The sequence below is a fragment of the Pectinophora gossypiella genome, chromosome 9 (assembly GCF_024362695.1).
Source record: "Pectinophora gossypiella chromosome 9, ilPecGoss1.1, whole genome shotgun sequence".
NCBI lineage: Eukaryota > Metazoa > Arthropoda > Insecta > Lepidoptera > Gelechiidae > Pectinophora > Pectinophora gossypiella.
The window spans coordinates 11,987,302-12,005,379 of record NC_065412.1 but is presented as its reverse complement, the minus strand read 5'-3'; the positions used below and the strand labels follow the sequence as shown (position 1 = coordinate 12,005,379).

At 38.0% G+C, this 18,078-nt stretch overlaps 1 protein-coding gene across 3 annotated transcripts in view; it reads right to left on the bottom strand.

Annotated features, from left to right (window-relative positions):
• The window catches only part of LOC126369615 (phosphatidylinositol 4-kinase beta), a 63,376-nt gene that overhangs the window by 28,027 nt on the left and 17,271 nt on the right, over positions 1–18,078 (bottom strand). The window contains exons 1-2 of one of the 3 annotated variants that reach the window (XM_050014119.1): positions 2,969–3,209; positions 532–1,432 (exon numbers count right to left, since the gene is read on the bottom strand). In XM_050014119.1, the coding sequence (XP_049870076.1) occupies positions 532–1,432; positions 2,969–3,033 (966 nt within the window). In that variant the 5' untranslated portion in view covers positions 3,034–3,209. Of the gene's footprint in view, positions 1–531; positions 1,433–2,968; positions 3,210–18,078 lie in introns of those variants that run through there. The other 2 variants (XM_050014120.1, XM_050014118.1) reach the window with 2 other exon arrangements.

Here is an 18,078-nt window from a genome sequence, read left to right as displayed (position 1 = left end):
TAACGCGCACCGCGCATTGAAGCTATTGTAAAACTTTATCTATATTGAAATATAATCACGTAATTGTATTGAACTAAACGTTCTGTTTAATAGTACGAAGATAAATGTTTCATTTTATTCATAACTTTATGGAATAAAGACTAGGAATGATCGTTTCATTTACGCTATTTGAGTGAGAGAATGAAAATCTATTGTTAGACATGTTGAGAGCACCTTGTGAAAAGAGGAAAATGGCGAGACGGAAATTATTCTAATGGACGGACAATTTTATAGAATTTATCGCGGTCTGTTTGCTCTAATAAAAGATTAATGAAACACATTTGTTTTCTCAATCTACCTAACTAATCAAATCAGTGACTCAAATTATTATTTTTAGAATGTAGATGTATATTTCGAGGTATATTATTGTAACATAGGTTTAAATCTTTCTACAACTAACTTGTTTCTACTATAAATTAATAACCTTCACTTTTGTTTGTACATTACTGGAAGAAATAAGTTTATAATAAACTAAAAGCAGCATTTAATTACCTGACTTTGTGGAGCTAATCTGGGAGCGCCGCAGGAGCACTGTTCACCGCACACACATCCGTTATCGAACGCACGCCCCGAAGCCAGGTCGCCTAAATGCCTGCCCGAGGGCATCGCTAGCCTTAAAGCAGAGGCATCCGACTGCGATCTGTGGTGCCCCCTCCTCGCCGCCGGCCTGATCTCCTCAGCCATTATGGAATCCCTCAATTTCGTCGCCTTTGATCTTTTAGTGTCCCCACCGAAAGCAGTCAACAACCACGCTAGCCGCAGAGAAAACTCCGCGCTCTGTTTACACCTGTGCACCAAGTACGGCCTCAACACGTCCGCCACGTCGCCCATTTCCACATACATCGTCGCCAACTGCGGCAGATAGAAATCCACGTCCTCATATGGGAACGAGAACAATTTGTTTGCTAGGTACGTTTGCACGCCCGGTTCTTTCGAATTGAATAGGTATGAGATGGCCATACTCATGTCGAAGAGTTTGCTTTCGAAGAGTCGTAGTAAGAAGTCTTTGTTTTTGGATGTGTCTGCGGCGGAGATGTCGGATTTGAGCGGTGGGTCGACTATTGTATCGCAGGGATTTGTTTCATCGGGGGGTTTGTCTGTGTCTTCTGGGTTGCCGGAGTCGAGGCTTTCCCTGGATCGAGCGGCAGCGGGGGCTGGGCGTTCTTCATCATGTGGATCGGGGGGAGTGTGGATGCCGGAGTCAACAGATCCAGCGGGGACCTCGGGTGGTAGTGCAAGGCGGGGGGCGGGCGCTTCCATGGGGATTCTGAGCGGGGCGCCTTCTGGCGACGTCGGTGTGATATCCTCTGGGATCCGCTGCAACACCGAGTCCAGAGACCGGTTCCTCTGGTGGCCGCATCCCGCCGGCGGCCCGGTTGAACCCGTCACATGCCTGTGGACAAACAAAGCGATACATTAATTACATGTAATAGGTATTCATATAAATAGCAAATACGATCCAACTGAAACTGGGCGCCAATTATAAATAATAAGTGGAGTTTCAAGGTTCTTCGCGCAAGATTTAAAACTCGATATTTTATTTCAATAATAGGTATATACAAATATGTATTTTTAAGACACAGGTAGGTAGGTACGTAACGTATGCAGTATGAGTGTATTATAATACATATACGGGCCTATATTTTACGTTTTTAGAAAAAAGAATCATATCTGGGACATAGATTATAACGTTGGTAAACCTATAAAGACTCTACCTAACTGATGAATACAATTCTACAATCATTCACATTTATACTTTATTTTCATATACCTACATTAATCAACACACAGGTAAATGTGAAGGGGGGAAAATAAGGCCGTGTTTTTATTATTTTGTTTGTTTATTTTATGTTTCTGTATCGCTTTGCCTGTTTTAAAATAAATATTATTGTAATCAGACAAATACGCCGAAACCAATATTAAAAAGACAAAACATAATACTAATATACCTAGTACTTATGGCAAAAGTTTAAAAAAAGACGATTAGACAATTGAGTCGTCTAAACGTTGCCCAAGCACCAACAATAGAAATATCGTAGACGCCGTCCAACTGACTCGATCACTCGAAACAAAACTAAATTCCAACAACTATAACAAATAGGCTATAAAACAAATATTTTAATAGCGGTTGTAGTTTAGTATAAGCATAGTAGAGTCAGGAAAAACTAATGTTAAGATAAGACTTGAAACATCGTCATTCATCGAAAATTCAACTTAAAAATGGCTTAATTAAATAAATAACATTTTTATATTTTTTTAGCCGAGGAAAAGTAGCTACAAGGAAAACCTGAGCACGGAGCCCCAAGCGTTCTTAAACAATGTTGTAATACATTTCCAGTAATTTGGCTGCTTTATATTGTATATGTTACAAGGATTCTTAAAATTTAAGATCATTTTATTTTATTTATTTAGGTATACTAATTCAATTCAATTCTCAATTATTTATTGCATTCCATGTAGTATAATGGGGTGTTGCATAGGCATAGGGCACAACAACGTTGAAGGGAAGAAAAGAGAGGAAGTAGGTATGTATTAAAATTAAAACGTATCATTTAAAAATTCGTCTACGGTATAATAGCTCACATATTGTAAAGTTATAAAATGCAAGTCTTAAATTAGTTTTTGTATATGTGCCCCAATTACAGGTACACACTACATTCACAATTACAACAACAAAACGTTTATATCTCGGTGTATATAATTATTTATATAAATATGTATAAAACTTAAACAGAAATTATCTTCTAAATGAAACCAGATCAATTGATTAAGTGTTCTTAAAGAAGTATTTACATCACGTATACTTTATCTACATAAACCTTGCTTTAACGGCAGAGTTTCCTGCCCTTCTCGGGTACTTCCTCAATGTTAACGAGTAACACGCTTAAGTTTTGCTAATGCTCACGATAGACAATAAAACAGACATTACCCTACGCACTTGTAGAACGGATCCTCATAGTGCTGTATACCGACGACGATGATCTTCCTAACCATAATGGTTTATACGATAACACTGTAATCCAATCACACGAATCACTACACAAACATGGTTGTTTTACACTCGGCACTGTGGAACTAAAACATTCAAAACAATGTGTAAATGTACCGCAAGATCATGACGCGTTTGCGAGTGAACACTGTGGGAACGATACGTCCGTCTCCGTGGACGGCGCGACGCGGAATGGGGGCTTTACGCAATCAGACACGCGCCTGCATACCATTCGAATAAGGATCACCTCGATTACGCAGACCAACTCGCCTAAACAACTGACTGACCGAAAAGGAACTACAAAAAAAATTATCTACTCTATTTTTCTAGACACTATCGGCTACATATTTCTGACACAATGTAAGCACTGAGCAACGTCACAAGTAATCAGAAAATAACTTCCAGCCATTTTTGATATGAAGTCCAAAGAACTAAATAAACTATTATTAACTGTTCAGAGTGAAAACAGTGATTGTTTCATTAAGTCAGTGGTCTTCAACCTTTTTCTAGCCAGGGGTCGAATTTACTTTTTTATTAAGTAAATATCTATGACCACAAACGTCACATTTGTTATGTGCGGATTTCACCAACCAACTTTCCTACGTAACACCTGCAGACGTGGAGTCCACTTTGCGTCTTGTTTGTATCTATGGCTTCTCATCCCACCTGTGCAAATCCACGTCAAGTCTCATTGTTTGCGTAATTTCATTTTATACGTACGTCTGTACGTTGCCACCATTACAAAACATATTTACTCGCAGAACAGTTAAGTACGTGAATTGCGAAGTCATAATTTTATAACATTGCCGACGTAAAAGGATAACTTTTGTCTAATAAGTATTCATCGAATGCATTCTTAAACCATGCCATATTAGCTTGCATAGCGCTATGTTTAATACATACTAACAAGGAGCAAAAACAGTTACTGACAGTCGTAAACATTCTTTCCATACCGTAACATTAATGTTATTCGATCTTACGCTGTTTATGTTTTACGATCGAGTTGTGAACGGACACCATAGCATAAGATTTACGAAAGCATAACACCCGGGGAGAAAGCGGTCGTCGACCTCGAATACTTTTATCAGCGTTAACACCGATCGGTTTCAATAGACGTTTCCACCACGCTACGCTAAAGTGGTTAGAGCGTTCTCAAAGAAGTCGTATAGTGATTCAATCAAGAACACAGAAGCGGGACTTTCTCACAAGCTAGCTTCATTGAAAAATCTTTCTAATGGGATCGTGTCAATGAGATGAGAATGACCCGATGAACATTGCCTACTCGAGTGGAATTCTACGAGAGGAGGGCGTGAGTGGCGAACGAATTAACATACGGTATATTTTTAGAGCGTTATCGGGAGCAGAGCATTATGGCGTCCTCCAACCATCCAAACAGATGTGCGGATGAGCAGATAATAACGGTCGTGAAAAAACGAACAGTGAGAAGCATCGCCTCGGAACATGTGCTGTTACAGGAACTGTGAAGTGTTAGTGGAAATGATCACTGGTTATATGGATTACGCATACATCCATACCAATACAACGAATGATATAAACGCGAAAGTGATTTTACCTGTCTCTCTGGTGCCTTTATACTCTGAACTTTAAATAGCTGAATTAGCTTGGATGAAAATTGGTATAATATCTGGTAATGGTATAATTGGATAATGAATAATGACCCAGGGAGAGTAAGTGCCTACTTACAGCGAAACACAAGCAGACCTAAATCAAATTTACAGAATTCTGTATCTAACACAGCTGGCTGGACCATTATTGTTATCGACGACTTACCGCCTATCATGTTCTAACAGAAAACTCAGGTAAAACGTGGTAAAACGGGGGAACTCAGTTCATCTTCCGATGGATGTACCTCTGACTAACCCAAATGTTGTTTCTACATTAACCCGGCTGTCGTCATTTTGGTGGTGAAAATGGGTGAATGGTAAAGCCATTATATCACAGTGGTAAATATAAAAGAGGAGAGTAAATTATATGTCAGACAAAAAGTAAACGGAAAAGCAGTAGTGAGTCATTTTTCCACTTTTAATGCATGATCAACCTTTTCGTCATACAAAACGATGAGAATTTGTGAAACAATTGCAGTAGACTGCTGTACGTATACGCACCAAATAATATTCGCAATGTCGATTACATGGATTCCAGTTTAGGGAAAGTTACGAGCGAGCCAACGGAGTTTTAATTAAATTGAAATCCAGATTTACGTTAAGCTGGCGTTGAAACCGTAAACAACTTGGTGTTTTATGATAAATTGTTGGTAATGGACTGTTAAAACTGGATTAACCTGGAACAACGCCAAGTTTAATTGACGATTCATTAACGCCACAGATACGCCATTATGAATTATTTTTCATTATCATTATTCAAGCGGTAACAAGATTGGAACAGACAGGAACATCAAACATCACGCTATTTTATCCCGTTTTATTCCTCTTATTGTTCTCATTTGAGTAGTGAAATTCATCATCTCCCCTAGCATTCAACCTTTTTTTTGTAAGTCTTACCTTACGTAGGCTTTTCTATACCAATTTTTCTTTAAGTCATGAAACATTCGCCTACCTTGTTACGTAACATTTCGATGTAATCTAACATAGGTATGCTGGCTAATTCAATTAAGTGTAGGTTAATTAGCTCATGGCCGATTGTTCGTGAGGGGTGTGTGACTACGGTTAATTAATTTCGATATTGATTGAAGGGGACGAGAATAGCCATCGAGCGAGCAAAGCGGTCATAACCGTCGGATTTTACACCATTTGGAGCTCGGCCCGAGCCTCTGACCTCGCGTGTCTGACAGTAAAGAAACCTAACAATACTATCGTATAATCACAAGGAATCACGCATTGGAAAACGAACGCGATCATAGGTACCTATTGTTTACTAAATATGCGACAATTTAAACAAATTAACTTTTCAGAGCCGAACAATAGTGAGAATAGCTCTACCTTATACGTAAATAAAATCTTGCCTTATATTGCAATATTTTAAGGGCACTTATGACTAAAATTATAATTATTTTTATAATTCTGCGCCTGAGCTAAGCTCTTACGTCGAGACAGTCAAGCATCAAGTCTGAAAACTTGAGATATATCCTTCAAATTAAAAAAATGAATAAATCTTCTGCAAAAGTTCGTCGTACAAACAAAGACCTTGCAGCGCACTACACAATAAATGAAATTCCAGACATCATAATTTGAAACGAGAACAACAAATCTATTAAACTCCGGCGACAGAAGGCAAGGAGTCAACAGTGAGTGCAAAACAAATTGGCACACCATTTAACCGTAACAGCCTCGCATTAATTTAGATTAAGATAATATTTACATTACTGGAGATTGTTACAATTTAATTTTGTTTCTTTTCTGAGTGAATACCGCAAGTCTTACTTCTCAATTTTCCAGGTAAATGACTCCTATCTCGTTTATATTTATCTTGTTATCCTTTAGTATGTAGGTACTGTCATTAGGTACGGAACCCTAATGTCACTAACATAGGTGACCACTTGCACTAACAGTGTCCTAATAAGCCTGTATATTTACGTCAGTGCTCTGATTGTAGAGTATACGCCACGATTTTAATGGAAGCAATTGACAAGTCATAATAATTCTATACAGATACTGCGACACTAGCACCGTGGTTGCGGGACTTTTTCGTGGCGCGGACTATAAATGCTCACTATAGGTTTATAAACGTACCCGATACAACGTTGTAAATAAACAGTGACAGGTGATTGTAACCGGATAGACGCGGCCTCCCTGCGAATTTGCCCCGCGATGACGTCAGTGGACAAACAATCGAGAATCGATTGGGTTCACCACCGCAACGTGTATTGTTGGTCAGTGAAAGCTATCCAACCGAGAGCCTTCTGCAAAACGATTTCGAACAATCAACCATCTACGTCTATATTCGTGCAACTGCGGCAAAATTGTTTCTTGTTTTCAGATTGCTACATAACACATATGTAAGTGTCAGTTCGTTAAATAGAGTACGCGCCACGAAAGAAGTCCCGCGGATTTTAAAAGAACTACCAAGTGGAAGACAAGTCATATGAATTCACAATAATTCTACGTAGATTTGGCAGATAGTGGGACTTGTTTCGTGGTACCTACTTAAAGAGATCTCAAAATCGCTCTCTCCCGACTTTTTCCCGGCAATGGTTTATTATGATATAAGTCGGAACCGATTTCTAGAATTTTCTCAGTTTATAATAAACACACACGAGTTCAAATAACAGTATTTACGTAGAAAGTATTGGTCAAGTAAACATCACTTCCTTGAGGTAACGTAACAGATGTTGTCACGGTGACACGGTTGTACGATTACCTCCTTTAAATAAACAATTAAGTAGAACTCTCACAATCACATTTACTCTAGACGTTGCACTTGCTTTAGTCGAGAGAATGGAATTGTTTATTTAAGAAACAATTCAATCGCATACGCTTCGATTACGAGATCACATTTCTGTTACAAGTGGAATATTTAGTTTACCTTTTCAGTCCTACATACTGTTCTCCTTTGGTTATGTAATCCCTGCGTAGAGGAAGACTGAAATAGATATGGATAGAAATTTATCATTACGTACGTCACTGTCTCTCTGTGCGATGATTGGGTCGGAAGTTTCTCAGAGTTGTAATGGTTTTAATAGCAGTATTTCGCGTTAAGTAATTACTTCAAAAGTCATGCTTTTAGAGTGCGGCGTATGTCGGTAAGTGGCTGTAACTAAACGCAGAAGCGAAAGTGAACGCCTCTCTCGGCCTTGTCTGCAGTCTTACCTAAGGTTTCGCAGGCTACTTTCATAACATGAGTGGGGAAAACGGATCGGCGGACGTCTGTTTTTTCTTCGTTTTAAGACATTGACATCATTCACACAGAGCGAAAGGATATTTTGCCACGTGCGTGTCCATAGTCGGAAAATAAAGCCGCATCCTATGAAAACGTCACACACAAATGTACGGAAAAGGTGCACATAAGATATAGGGTACTTCTTCGAACACCGGACACTCTTCGCAATATCCAGTTTGCAAAGGCTAGGTGATGCTACTGTTCTGCCAAAACCAATATTAACATCAAGGAAAAAACTACACTGGGGCTAGTCCAAACGGCATATTTCACAGATAAGTTTATCGACCATTAGTAGTTTTCTACGAAAATCAAGCTAACTTGTGTAAACATAGTATAAACTAAAGTGCACATTGTTCATATTATTTGTAACAATAACTGTATTATATTATCTTTTGCCATTAACTTGGTTTGGAATACGTATAATCTATTGTTAATGAACTGATAAAATACCTATTAGCGCTAATTTATGTTTGTTTTGTTTTAATTGTGTCTTGTTTGTTTAAAGTAAGTTTTAATGCCTTTCATTTGTCTAGCCAAATAGTAAGCTAAATACTCATTATGCGGCGTCAAAAACTCATTACTTTTAGTGTTGCTTATAAAAGATGTACGTTTTATGAAATATATTTCAAGGACATATACAAAGTCAATTTGCTTCACAAAAATAAATCTTAATCCAATTCGGGTTACGTAGACCGGTTACGTAAGTCACAAACAAATAATTAACACAATTTCTACATAGATATAATAAACTGGATCGTCGTTTTTAATTAGCTTGATTCGCGATGAGATTTATTTATACCCTACTAAAGCATGTTACACAATGGGTATTTCTAATAAATTCTATTAGTCTCAGGTTATCTCTTCGGCCGGTAACTCCGGTGACGTAATTAGGTCGCGATATTATTCAATTCTATTCATTTCCATCGCTTTGTTGTTGTGCAAAAACCAAGAAGTAAAATGCAACTGTATAGTAATAGTAATATTCTGACAATAACAGCATTAGGTACCACTGTTGCATAAACATGTGGCAAAGCACCGTAAGGGTCCTTTCTCATGGCGCAATTTGATATCGCATGGATGTGCGATGTTAGGTTACGTTACAATACATGCAAATGTATTGTAAAAAAAGTTCGACGATTGACATTCTTTAACAACGTCATGACTTCATTATACTATTTAACTATTACTTATTAACTTAATTACAGGTTTAGTACGATGTATTCTGAACTGGATGCGTGTATGAAACGATTGATGAATGTGGAGGAAGCAAAAGAAGTGTGTCAGGATTGAAGCAAATGAAATTCCATAGTTTAGCTTACCCCGGTGGGTAATAGGCGTTTATGTATGTATGCGTTATAATAAACTTCATTATAATAAAAAGAAATCACAGACTGGACACTGTCTTGGCTCAATTTCATAGACAGAGTATATTTAGTACATTAGGTTGACGTTGACATCTATACTATTAACTCGAAACGTCACTTGTTTCGATATCGTACGCATCGCATCGCCCAGTGAGGGACCTCTTACGTGCACATTCTCGTGTTCCGTTCAAACATTTACCATTCTATACAAAGTATCGTTCTCTGAAACCATAGCCATTCTATTATCGTACTGAGATTCTGAACTCGGTTAGTAACACGTCAATACAAAAGGTTCCGGTAAATATATACAGCTGGAAAACGTTTGTTGGAAAATCATCCGGTATAAGAAATTCACCACTTCGTTTCCTTCGTATACCTACACTAGCATACCCCGAACACTATCCATATAAAAATCTCATTTTTACTGTGTGCCACCTAACGCAAAAGTGCGAGCAAGACACAGTTCGCGTGCTCTCTCCCTTACTCCTTAGCGGCTTACGGCCATTTAAGACTAAAGTATAACCTAGAGGGGGAGGTAAATCTAGCTCTGTGCCCGATGCGAATTGGTTCGAGGCGGATAGTTTATTTATTTATTTATTAACACAAATTAACACGAAGTTACCGTTCTATACGTAGTATAATATATTATTGTTTATTACATGACACTGGTCTAAAATTTAAACTCATCATCTCATCATCAGCCCATTAACGTCCCCACTGCTGGGGCACGGGCCTTCCCTATGGATGGATAGGGATCGGGCCTTAAACCATCACGCGAGCCCAGTGCGGAATGATGGTTATTAACGACTGCTAATGCAGCCGGGACCAACGGCTTAATGTGCCTTCCGAAGCACGGAGGAGCTCGAGATGAAAACTTTAATTTTTTTTGTGGTCACCCATCCTATGACCGGCCTTTGCGAAAGTTGCTTAACTTCAACAATCGCAGACTGAGCGCGTTTACCGCTGCGCCACCGAGCTCCTCAAAATTCAAACTATTTACAGGAAATATTGTGTAAATCGTAATTTACGCGATAGGCTATCAAATAACGATCTTTGCAAAATAACTTTTACAACACATCTTTAATGGATGTAAGATTACAATCGTCAGAAAACAAACAAGTAGACAACCTAAAAACAAGTCACAAAAAAAGGCTACAAAAGAGGAAATTTACCTGAAAATAATTCTCAAAATTGTTGGGAAACCCACGTAAATACATTAGACGAAAATAATGTCCTCTATGCGTCATGATTAAAGTCACGTGGCAAGTGAGAACTCCCTTCATTTAAAACCGATTAACTGCATAACGAAATTAGCTTCAACACGTACGAGTCAGATAAGTACGGCTAGCAAAACAAGTCACTTTCGATGCTTGTTACAATTACAAGGAGTATTGAGAAATAGGCTTTTGAAAGGTGTAACAAAACGACGTTATAATTAATTGAATTAAAAGCAAGTCAGGACAATCATTAGCCGTAATATGGCAACCGCACACACACACAACACGGGACGCGACATTTGAACCACTATTGGTTCAAATGTGTGTGTTGGTGAGCTATATAGAGTAGCTAAAGCGCCTAATCAATAGCTTGATTAGCGTTGGTTGGTTGGTGGTCAATGCCGTTCCTGAGAATGTTAAAAAAATAGGTATGCTCCTGTTTCTTCTTCAAACTGCCATAGACTTGGAAAAAAACATAGATTAGAGTAGACTACATAGAAAAATAGATTTACGAAAAATATTTATGATGTGGGTGTAAGTGGAGGTAGAGTGGGAAAAGGCTACCGCGATCAAATCGAGGATGTTTTAAAGAAAAGCCAGATCACGAGTAGGTACTCTAAACTTCAGTCTATAAGTCTTCATGCCCGACTTTGATGAGGCTGGAAAAAGCAAAAGTGGTGTCTTCTTCTTATCGTGTTGGTTGTGAGGTGGACTACCAGCCTTATCAACCCTGGTGTCACGGTTATGAATAAGCCACCAAAGGCCCCTGACACGGCTCATGTAACGATTACTCACTTACATCAGTAAATAGTAACCGGGACCAACGGCTTATCGTGATCATCTTACTTTCGGACAATCAGGTGATCAGCCTGTAATGTCCTAACCAAACTAGGGATCATAGAGTGATTTTTGTTTTTCGAACCCGGGGCTTCCGGATGGTGAGTCCAACGCTCAACCACTGACCACAGAGGCCGTTGTTGTTAAAAAACTCTTTTAATAGTAAGGATAGCACTGGCTGCTTCTTTTTTCAAATTGTTTTTTCTTATACTCTGATCCTAACTGCCTAAAGGCTAGGTAATAAGCCCTTACATAACTTTTACGCTTTTTACTGCCCGGGAATAGCACACACATCACTGATCAGTTCATAACGCAACGCGCGCGATTTGCGCACAGCATGCTACGGAGATAGGTGAGAATGAGATACTGGTCTAACGGTAACCATGAAAATATACAGCCAAAATTAAAAATAACATTAACTTCTTGAGAAATGAAACAGATAATAATATAAAAGTATCAGAAAAGCGTAGAAAACTAAAACACACGTTGTATACCTCCAAGAAAATTGTTCCAAATTACCCATACACTTATCTACGTAATGATACTATCATTTCACTTAGGTACTATGTTCTGTGCATTTCTAGAAAACAATTTGGGTATAGTTTTTCTTTTACCTATGAGTACTTATGGGTATCCGTCCGTCTGTGACTGATTGGACCTGTACATCACTTCTGAAGAGGAGCGTTCAATGGTTCAATGTGGCGTCATTCTCAATACAATTTTAAAAACCTTTTCGCCGACTTTGTCCGCGTGGATCTCAAAGACTATCTGTCTGATAAAAACTATCCTAAGCGTGAAAACATAACAGACAGACAGAGTTACTTTCGCATTTATAATATTAAATATTACTGGATAATAGTACTGTTTATTGTGTTGCTGACTGTATCTATTATAGGTACATATGTTACGTAGTAGCATGCGGGTTTGATCCAATAAGAGCATAAGCCCATTCAACCTATTTACAGCACCCCGATTCCATTGTGTGGCTTCCCTGACTCTGCTTCACACGATTTCGCCTTTATTGAGAAAACATTCCATACATTGTTTAACAAAACCTATCTAATTTGCTCAAAAGCATAAGCTTTCATGAAGTGATTACTAAATATTCAATGATTTATTCCTATTTATTCAAACTAGAGAAAGTCGTTATACGTTTGGCTTTAAGGAAGTTAGAGAAGAAGAATTAAAAGAATTAAAATCAAATCAATCAATCAATCAAATCAGAATTGTGGTTAACTCAACTATATTATCTCAGCCAAGTAGCTTTTTTACTTAACACAAGTAAATATTCGCTTGAAAGTTGTCTCAAACACGAGCATTGTATTGATTTTTGGTAAATAATTTTTGATTTTTTTTTTATTTTGATTTGAAGTAGCTCTAACTACTTACACCTAAAATTGCAATTGAAATCCAGTTTTCTAACACAGCCTCAATATCTTTATTTGGATACTTTGGAGAATCCAAAACCACTTCATACAGATGGAAACTATCGTATTCAGGTTTAATAAGTTACATGTTATTTTACTGCTGTCAATATTTCTTTTAAAAAAGTAGACTGAGTTTGTCAGAAACAAAAATATCTAAACAAGTTGCCTAAACTGCACCAACTGGCCCCATTTTTGCAAATAGCAAACAGGTTTAGTGACAGTGTTTGGAAGTGACGCCTACATATCAATATTCGCGGGCTCAAAAATTATTCGTTGGGCGTATTTTTATAAGAGAATCACATCCACTTACAACACTTCCCGTGTGGTTGCTTCATGTTATACGAGAGTGGGTGCGTGGCATTGAAGTTATCCATTACATTACATACAAAACACACGCCCGTAATCCCTGTACAGTTGGCCAGTCACAATTCGCCAGAACACAAGTTGCTGGTAAATTTGACATTGGCGAGAATACACACGCCAGTAGCAAGTGCCACACTTACATGTGTATACATTAACTGGCATGTAAGTAGATTGCACTACATTTATTTTTCCATCGTAGTGTTTAAAACTTTGGGTTGCACTTTCAATGTATATATAGTATGCCACGAGCCGGTAGCTGGCATGCAAGCTACTGCACTGCTCCGTTTTGCTAGCATGTGTATCACGCCTAGAAATGATGATTCACACAGTGTTAGTTTATATACTAATCAGGCTGTATGTATACTATTTAAAACGCGGAGCCATTTTAAACGCGGTAAGAACCCGTTATTATGTGTTTCAATGTATGATACTCTTTATAGCTATATACACTTCTCATCAAAAAAATCGAAACACTTCCGTTTTCATTGTTTCTGTCCGAATTTAACACAAAAAAGAATTCATACGATGAAAAAAAATACATAAATGTATAGCTGGCAGTTTGGCCATTACAGTAATAAGCGAAAATTCTAAATTCAAAATTAGAATTTCATTTGTTTATCTTATAAACGAAATGAATCACTGTTTTGAGACAAATGTGTGTTTAGGGTTGGAGTACATTTAGCGTTTAAAAACTAAAAATTGGCGCCTATCCTTAAACTTTTTGTTTTTTATTTCAATACTGTGACTTTGGGACGTCTGAAAAAAGGTTTTTTTTCTAAAACGTATGGATACTTCGCCCACAGAAGCCGCCCAAGTTTTGGCATTGCTGGATTCTGGCCTTAGTCAGCGTGTTGTGGCTCCAAGACTGCATCTAAGCCTGTCATCTGTTCATAGAGTCTATAAACGTTATCGGGAGACTGGTTTGTTCACGCGCCGTTCAGGATCTGGCAGGAATCGGGTCACTTCTGAGCGAGATGATCGATTTATTGTAACAACTTCTTTAAGAAATCGACGCCTTAACGCTTTTCAACTGCAGCAGCGGCTTCGTGTTGTACGAAGGGTGGCTGTAAGTGACTCTACAATTAGAAGAAGGTTGAAGGATCGTGGACTGGTACCGCATAAGCCAGCAAATGGGCCGAAATTAACTGCAGACCATCGAAGAGCGCGCCTTAACTTTGCACGTGAGCACCTAAATTGGTCATACCTACAGTGGAGCAAAGTTCTCTTTTCTGATGAGTGTAAAATTATGCTGTATGGTAACGACGGAAGGAACAAGGTCTACAGAAGAGACGGAGAACGCTATGCACAATGCTGCATTGAAGAAAAGGTTAGCTATGGTGGCGGTTCGTGGACGGTTTGGGGAGGAATCAGCGCCGACGGTAAGACAGAGCTTGCTTTCGTGTCTGGGCCACGTCTGCCTGCACTAAACTGTCATCGGTACGTCGAAGAGTGTCTCGAGCCTCATGTGATGCCCTATGCACATTTTATTGGCAACGGCTTCATATTCATGCACGACAATGCTAGGGCTCACACCGCGGGCGTCGTACGAGATTATCTTAACGAAGTCGATATCTCTATTATGGAATGGCCAGCAAGAAGCCCGGACATGAATCCCATTGAACATCTGTGGGATGAATTAAAGAGACGAATTCGAGCAAGAGATCCTGCCCCAGAAACACTTAGCCAGCTGCAAGATGCAATCCAAGAGGAATGGGACAATATACCACAGCATGTGATCGTGACTCTCATCCGATCGATGAAGAACCGTATGGAAGCAGTAATTAGAGCTCGGGGAGGGAATACAAGTTATTAAATAAACGTTTTTAGCTTTTTTTTTCATTTACGTGTGTTGTTTTATCCATTTCCTTTATACTCCATACGGCATAAAAATGACTCATTTAACAAAATACGAAACCTATGAAAAATTCATTTAAATTTAGAACATTAACATTAAGATTTGATAAGCTCATATTACTTTCGTTTCGACTCACTATTAAACGACATTTAACATTTATTCCTAAATGTACACATTTTTCTGATAATCCTGACAAAACGTAAACTTGCAAGGTGTTTCGATTTTTTTGATGAGAAGTGTATATACATTACCCTCTTTTTAAATTAAAGTTCGCTGAAATCAGTCGCATCACAACCCAGACGATAGAAGAAGACCCTCTTTTGTCAAGAATAAGCAGCGTTTCGAGTTGATTTGATGAAAAATCGCTAAGCTTCTTGACCTTTGCAACGAAGAATACAATTCATTAAAATTCATAATACTGCAACAAAAACAGTTTTAATGTTTTTGTTTCCTCCTTGTCTTTGTTTTGTCAAGTGCCATTTAAAACATTAACACACGAACAATAACACGACCAAATGTATCTTTAAATATCGTGGGACTATAAATAATGTTACTCAAAAAATACCTTTGACTGTAGGTATGTAATTACGAACCTGTACTCAAACAGGCAGAATAATATATATTGTAAAAGTAAGTAGTTATTACACGTAGGCAACTATTAAAAGTGTCGTATTAAATACAGATAGTAGTAAAACAAATTTCTGATACTAAACGAACAGTACCTAAGATAAGAAAAAAATGCGTAAACATAAGTAGATAGGGGCCTCCCCATCCAGAGGAATGTTTAAATGTGAGTACAATTAGAATAACTATTCAAACCATTATCGATTTTATCGAAACTTTTAATGTTCATCAAAAAAATACAATAAATAAAAAAAGTTTGCAGTGGAAATAAATCAAGGTGCTTGTAACCAGCTGCTGATCTGACACTGATTGGTAGTTCGTTGCAAAACATCTGCCCGATCGTTTGCACGGACAAATTAAGCTGCGCGAACGCACTGTTAAATTATGCTGCAGCCATAAAAACTGAATGAAAAAATATAACAGATGCGCCAAGTTAGGGCCCGCTTCAACACTTACGGATAACTGTCTAATAACATAACAAGCTCTCAACTATCTTCATCGCAAGATGAACTAAGTACCCACACCTCACCGAGCTTTCTGTTAGACCAACGTGATTGGTGAGCCGTATCGCCGTCTATAATAGCCTTCTAATAAGTAATAAACACTTATACAGATAGACAGTCAGGCTGTTTAACAGCGAGTGGTGACAATAACGATAACGCCTTTATCCGCGAAGGAGTAGGGAGAGATGTATATACAATACACCCACACCTCGCCAGCTATGTTTAAGTCCCGTGTAATAGAGCCTACTGTCCTTAACCGAACACAAATCCTGGTAACGTGATATCAATTATCGATAATCCAAATATGATTTCTGATTTCAGTCTAATTCAGTGGTGTAAAGCCCAAGACGGGATTCACACCCGCGACTCTACGGTGTAAGTTAGTGTAAGTGGTGATTCAAGCCTTTATTCCACATCCACTATCTGACTGATAGACTTGGAATAAGTCAATGATCAATTACACCGTTCATTCATAACATTTCTTAGAGACAATAGTAACCTTTAGAACACCTGAGAAGCAAAAAGCACTACTGTTACACTAAAATCTCGTAATCGGAACTTCCATAACGAACACACGAACACAATGGCCACTCGACACAGTGACTTGGTTTGTGTGGGGAACCAACGCCGTTATCTTATAAATTATCGATTTTCCACGTGCGTAAGAAGCGTATCATACGGAGTATTGATTTTTCAATAGTTTTGGTGTAAAGTTATTTCTATTGTAGAAGAATTTACGACTTACTTCGAAATTCATTTATACCAAACCCAATAGGTACTACATCCTTCGTGACTTCCGAAAACAATTGACAACTTAGTCAAATAAGATATACGTACTTTTTTCGTAACGTCAAAACGGTGACGTCATGAATAAACGTAATCAAATATTTAATACGTTGTTACTTAATTCAAATTCGTAAATAAGCCAAAACGAAGTATGAGGTTTATTATTGATCGTCTTAAAGAGAACCTTTTATTACCTTTTATGAACCTTTTATATTTTTATATGACCCAGTCATCTATGGGTTATTAACCTTAATTATGGGCATATTTAGGAACAAACCTATTATTACTTTTATCTACGCAAACCACTGCATTACCATAAATGCTTCCGTTTATTAAGCTATGCTGATGGGTTACACCAGGCACCTGGGTTCACAAGGTCGATTATTGGTCTTACAACTCACACGGGAGAACATTAAGCTATGCTGATCTAATTCGCTCTTACATAATTTCCTTCTTACAAACAGTGCCATAGAAGCCCTAATCCAGAATCGTCTAGTACAGCCAAGGGAGAAGCGTAAAAATCTGCTTTATTCTTCTAAGCGCCTACACAATTAAGTCATTTCCTCCACAAAGTAGCCGACCACTTCCTTTCACAGAGGGCTAATTACATCGCTTCCTCCTGCTACAACAGACAATAGAATGTAAAAACCAACCGCCGTGACTGTCGAACAATTATGTAGAGGGTGACACAACAATTCCCTGAAATAGCATGGGAGTTATTGCGATACCATCCACAAACATTAAGTTCCATTGTGGTATCTCATAGTGCAGTATACTATCTGAATTGTTCAATTTCCTTTGATGTCTCTCTGTCTGTGTGAAGAGTATTTTTGTTTATCGCCCTGTCAAAGTAATTCGGGTCCACGCCGTACGACGCTATCGATATAAATAGCTCCACTTTGTGTTCCATTTACTTAGATTATTAATTATTAACCAAAATCGTAAAAATATGACGAAAAATATAATTGTATATTTTTCGTCATATTTTGCACTGAAATTAATTACGTCCGCTGCCGTAACAGACAAATGTAATTAACCTAATTCGACCTACTTATTAAGTAAAACGTACATTATAGTATAACCATTTTAAAAGGACGGTTTATTTTAGTAAAAAATATTATTTTCATGTTGGCCAACAGCTTTTTAATTACCTACTTACATTTATGGTTTAAAAGATAGTTTTTATTTCATAACGTGATCCACACCCCCGCCCGTGT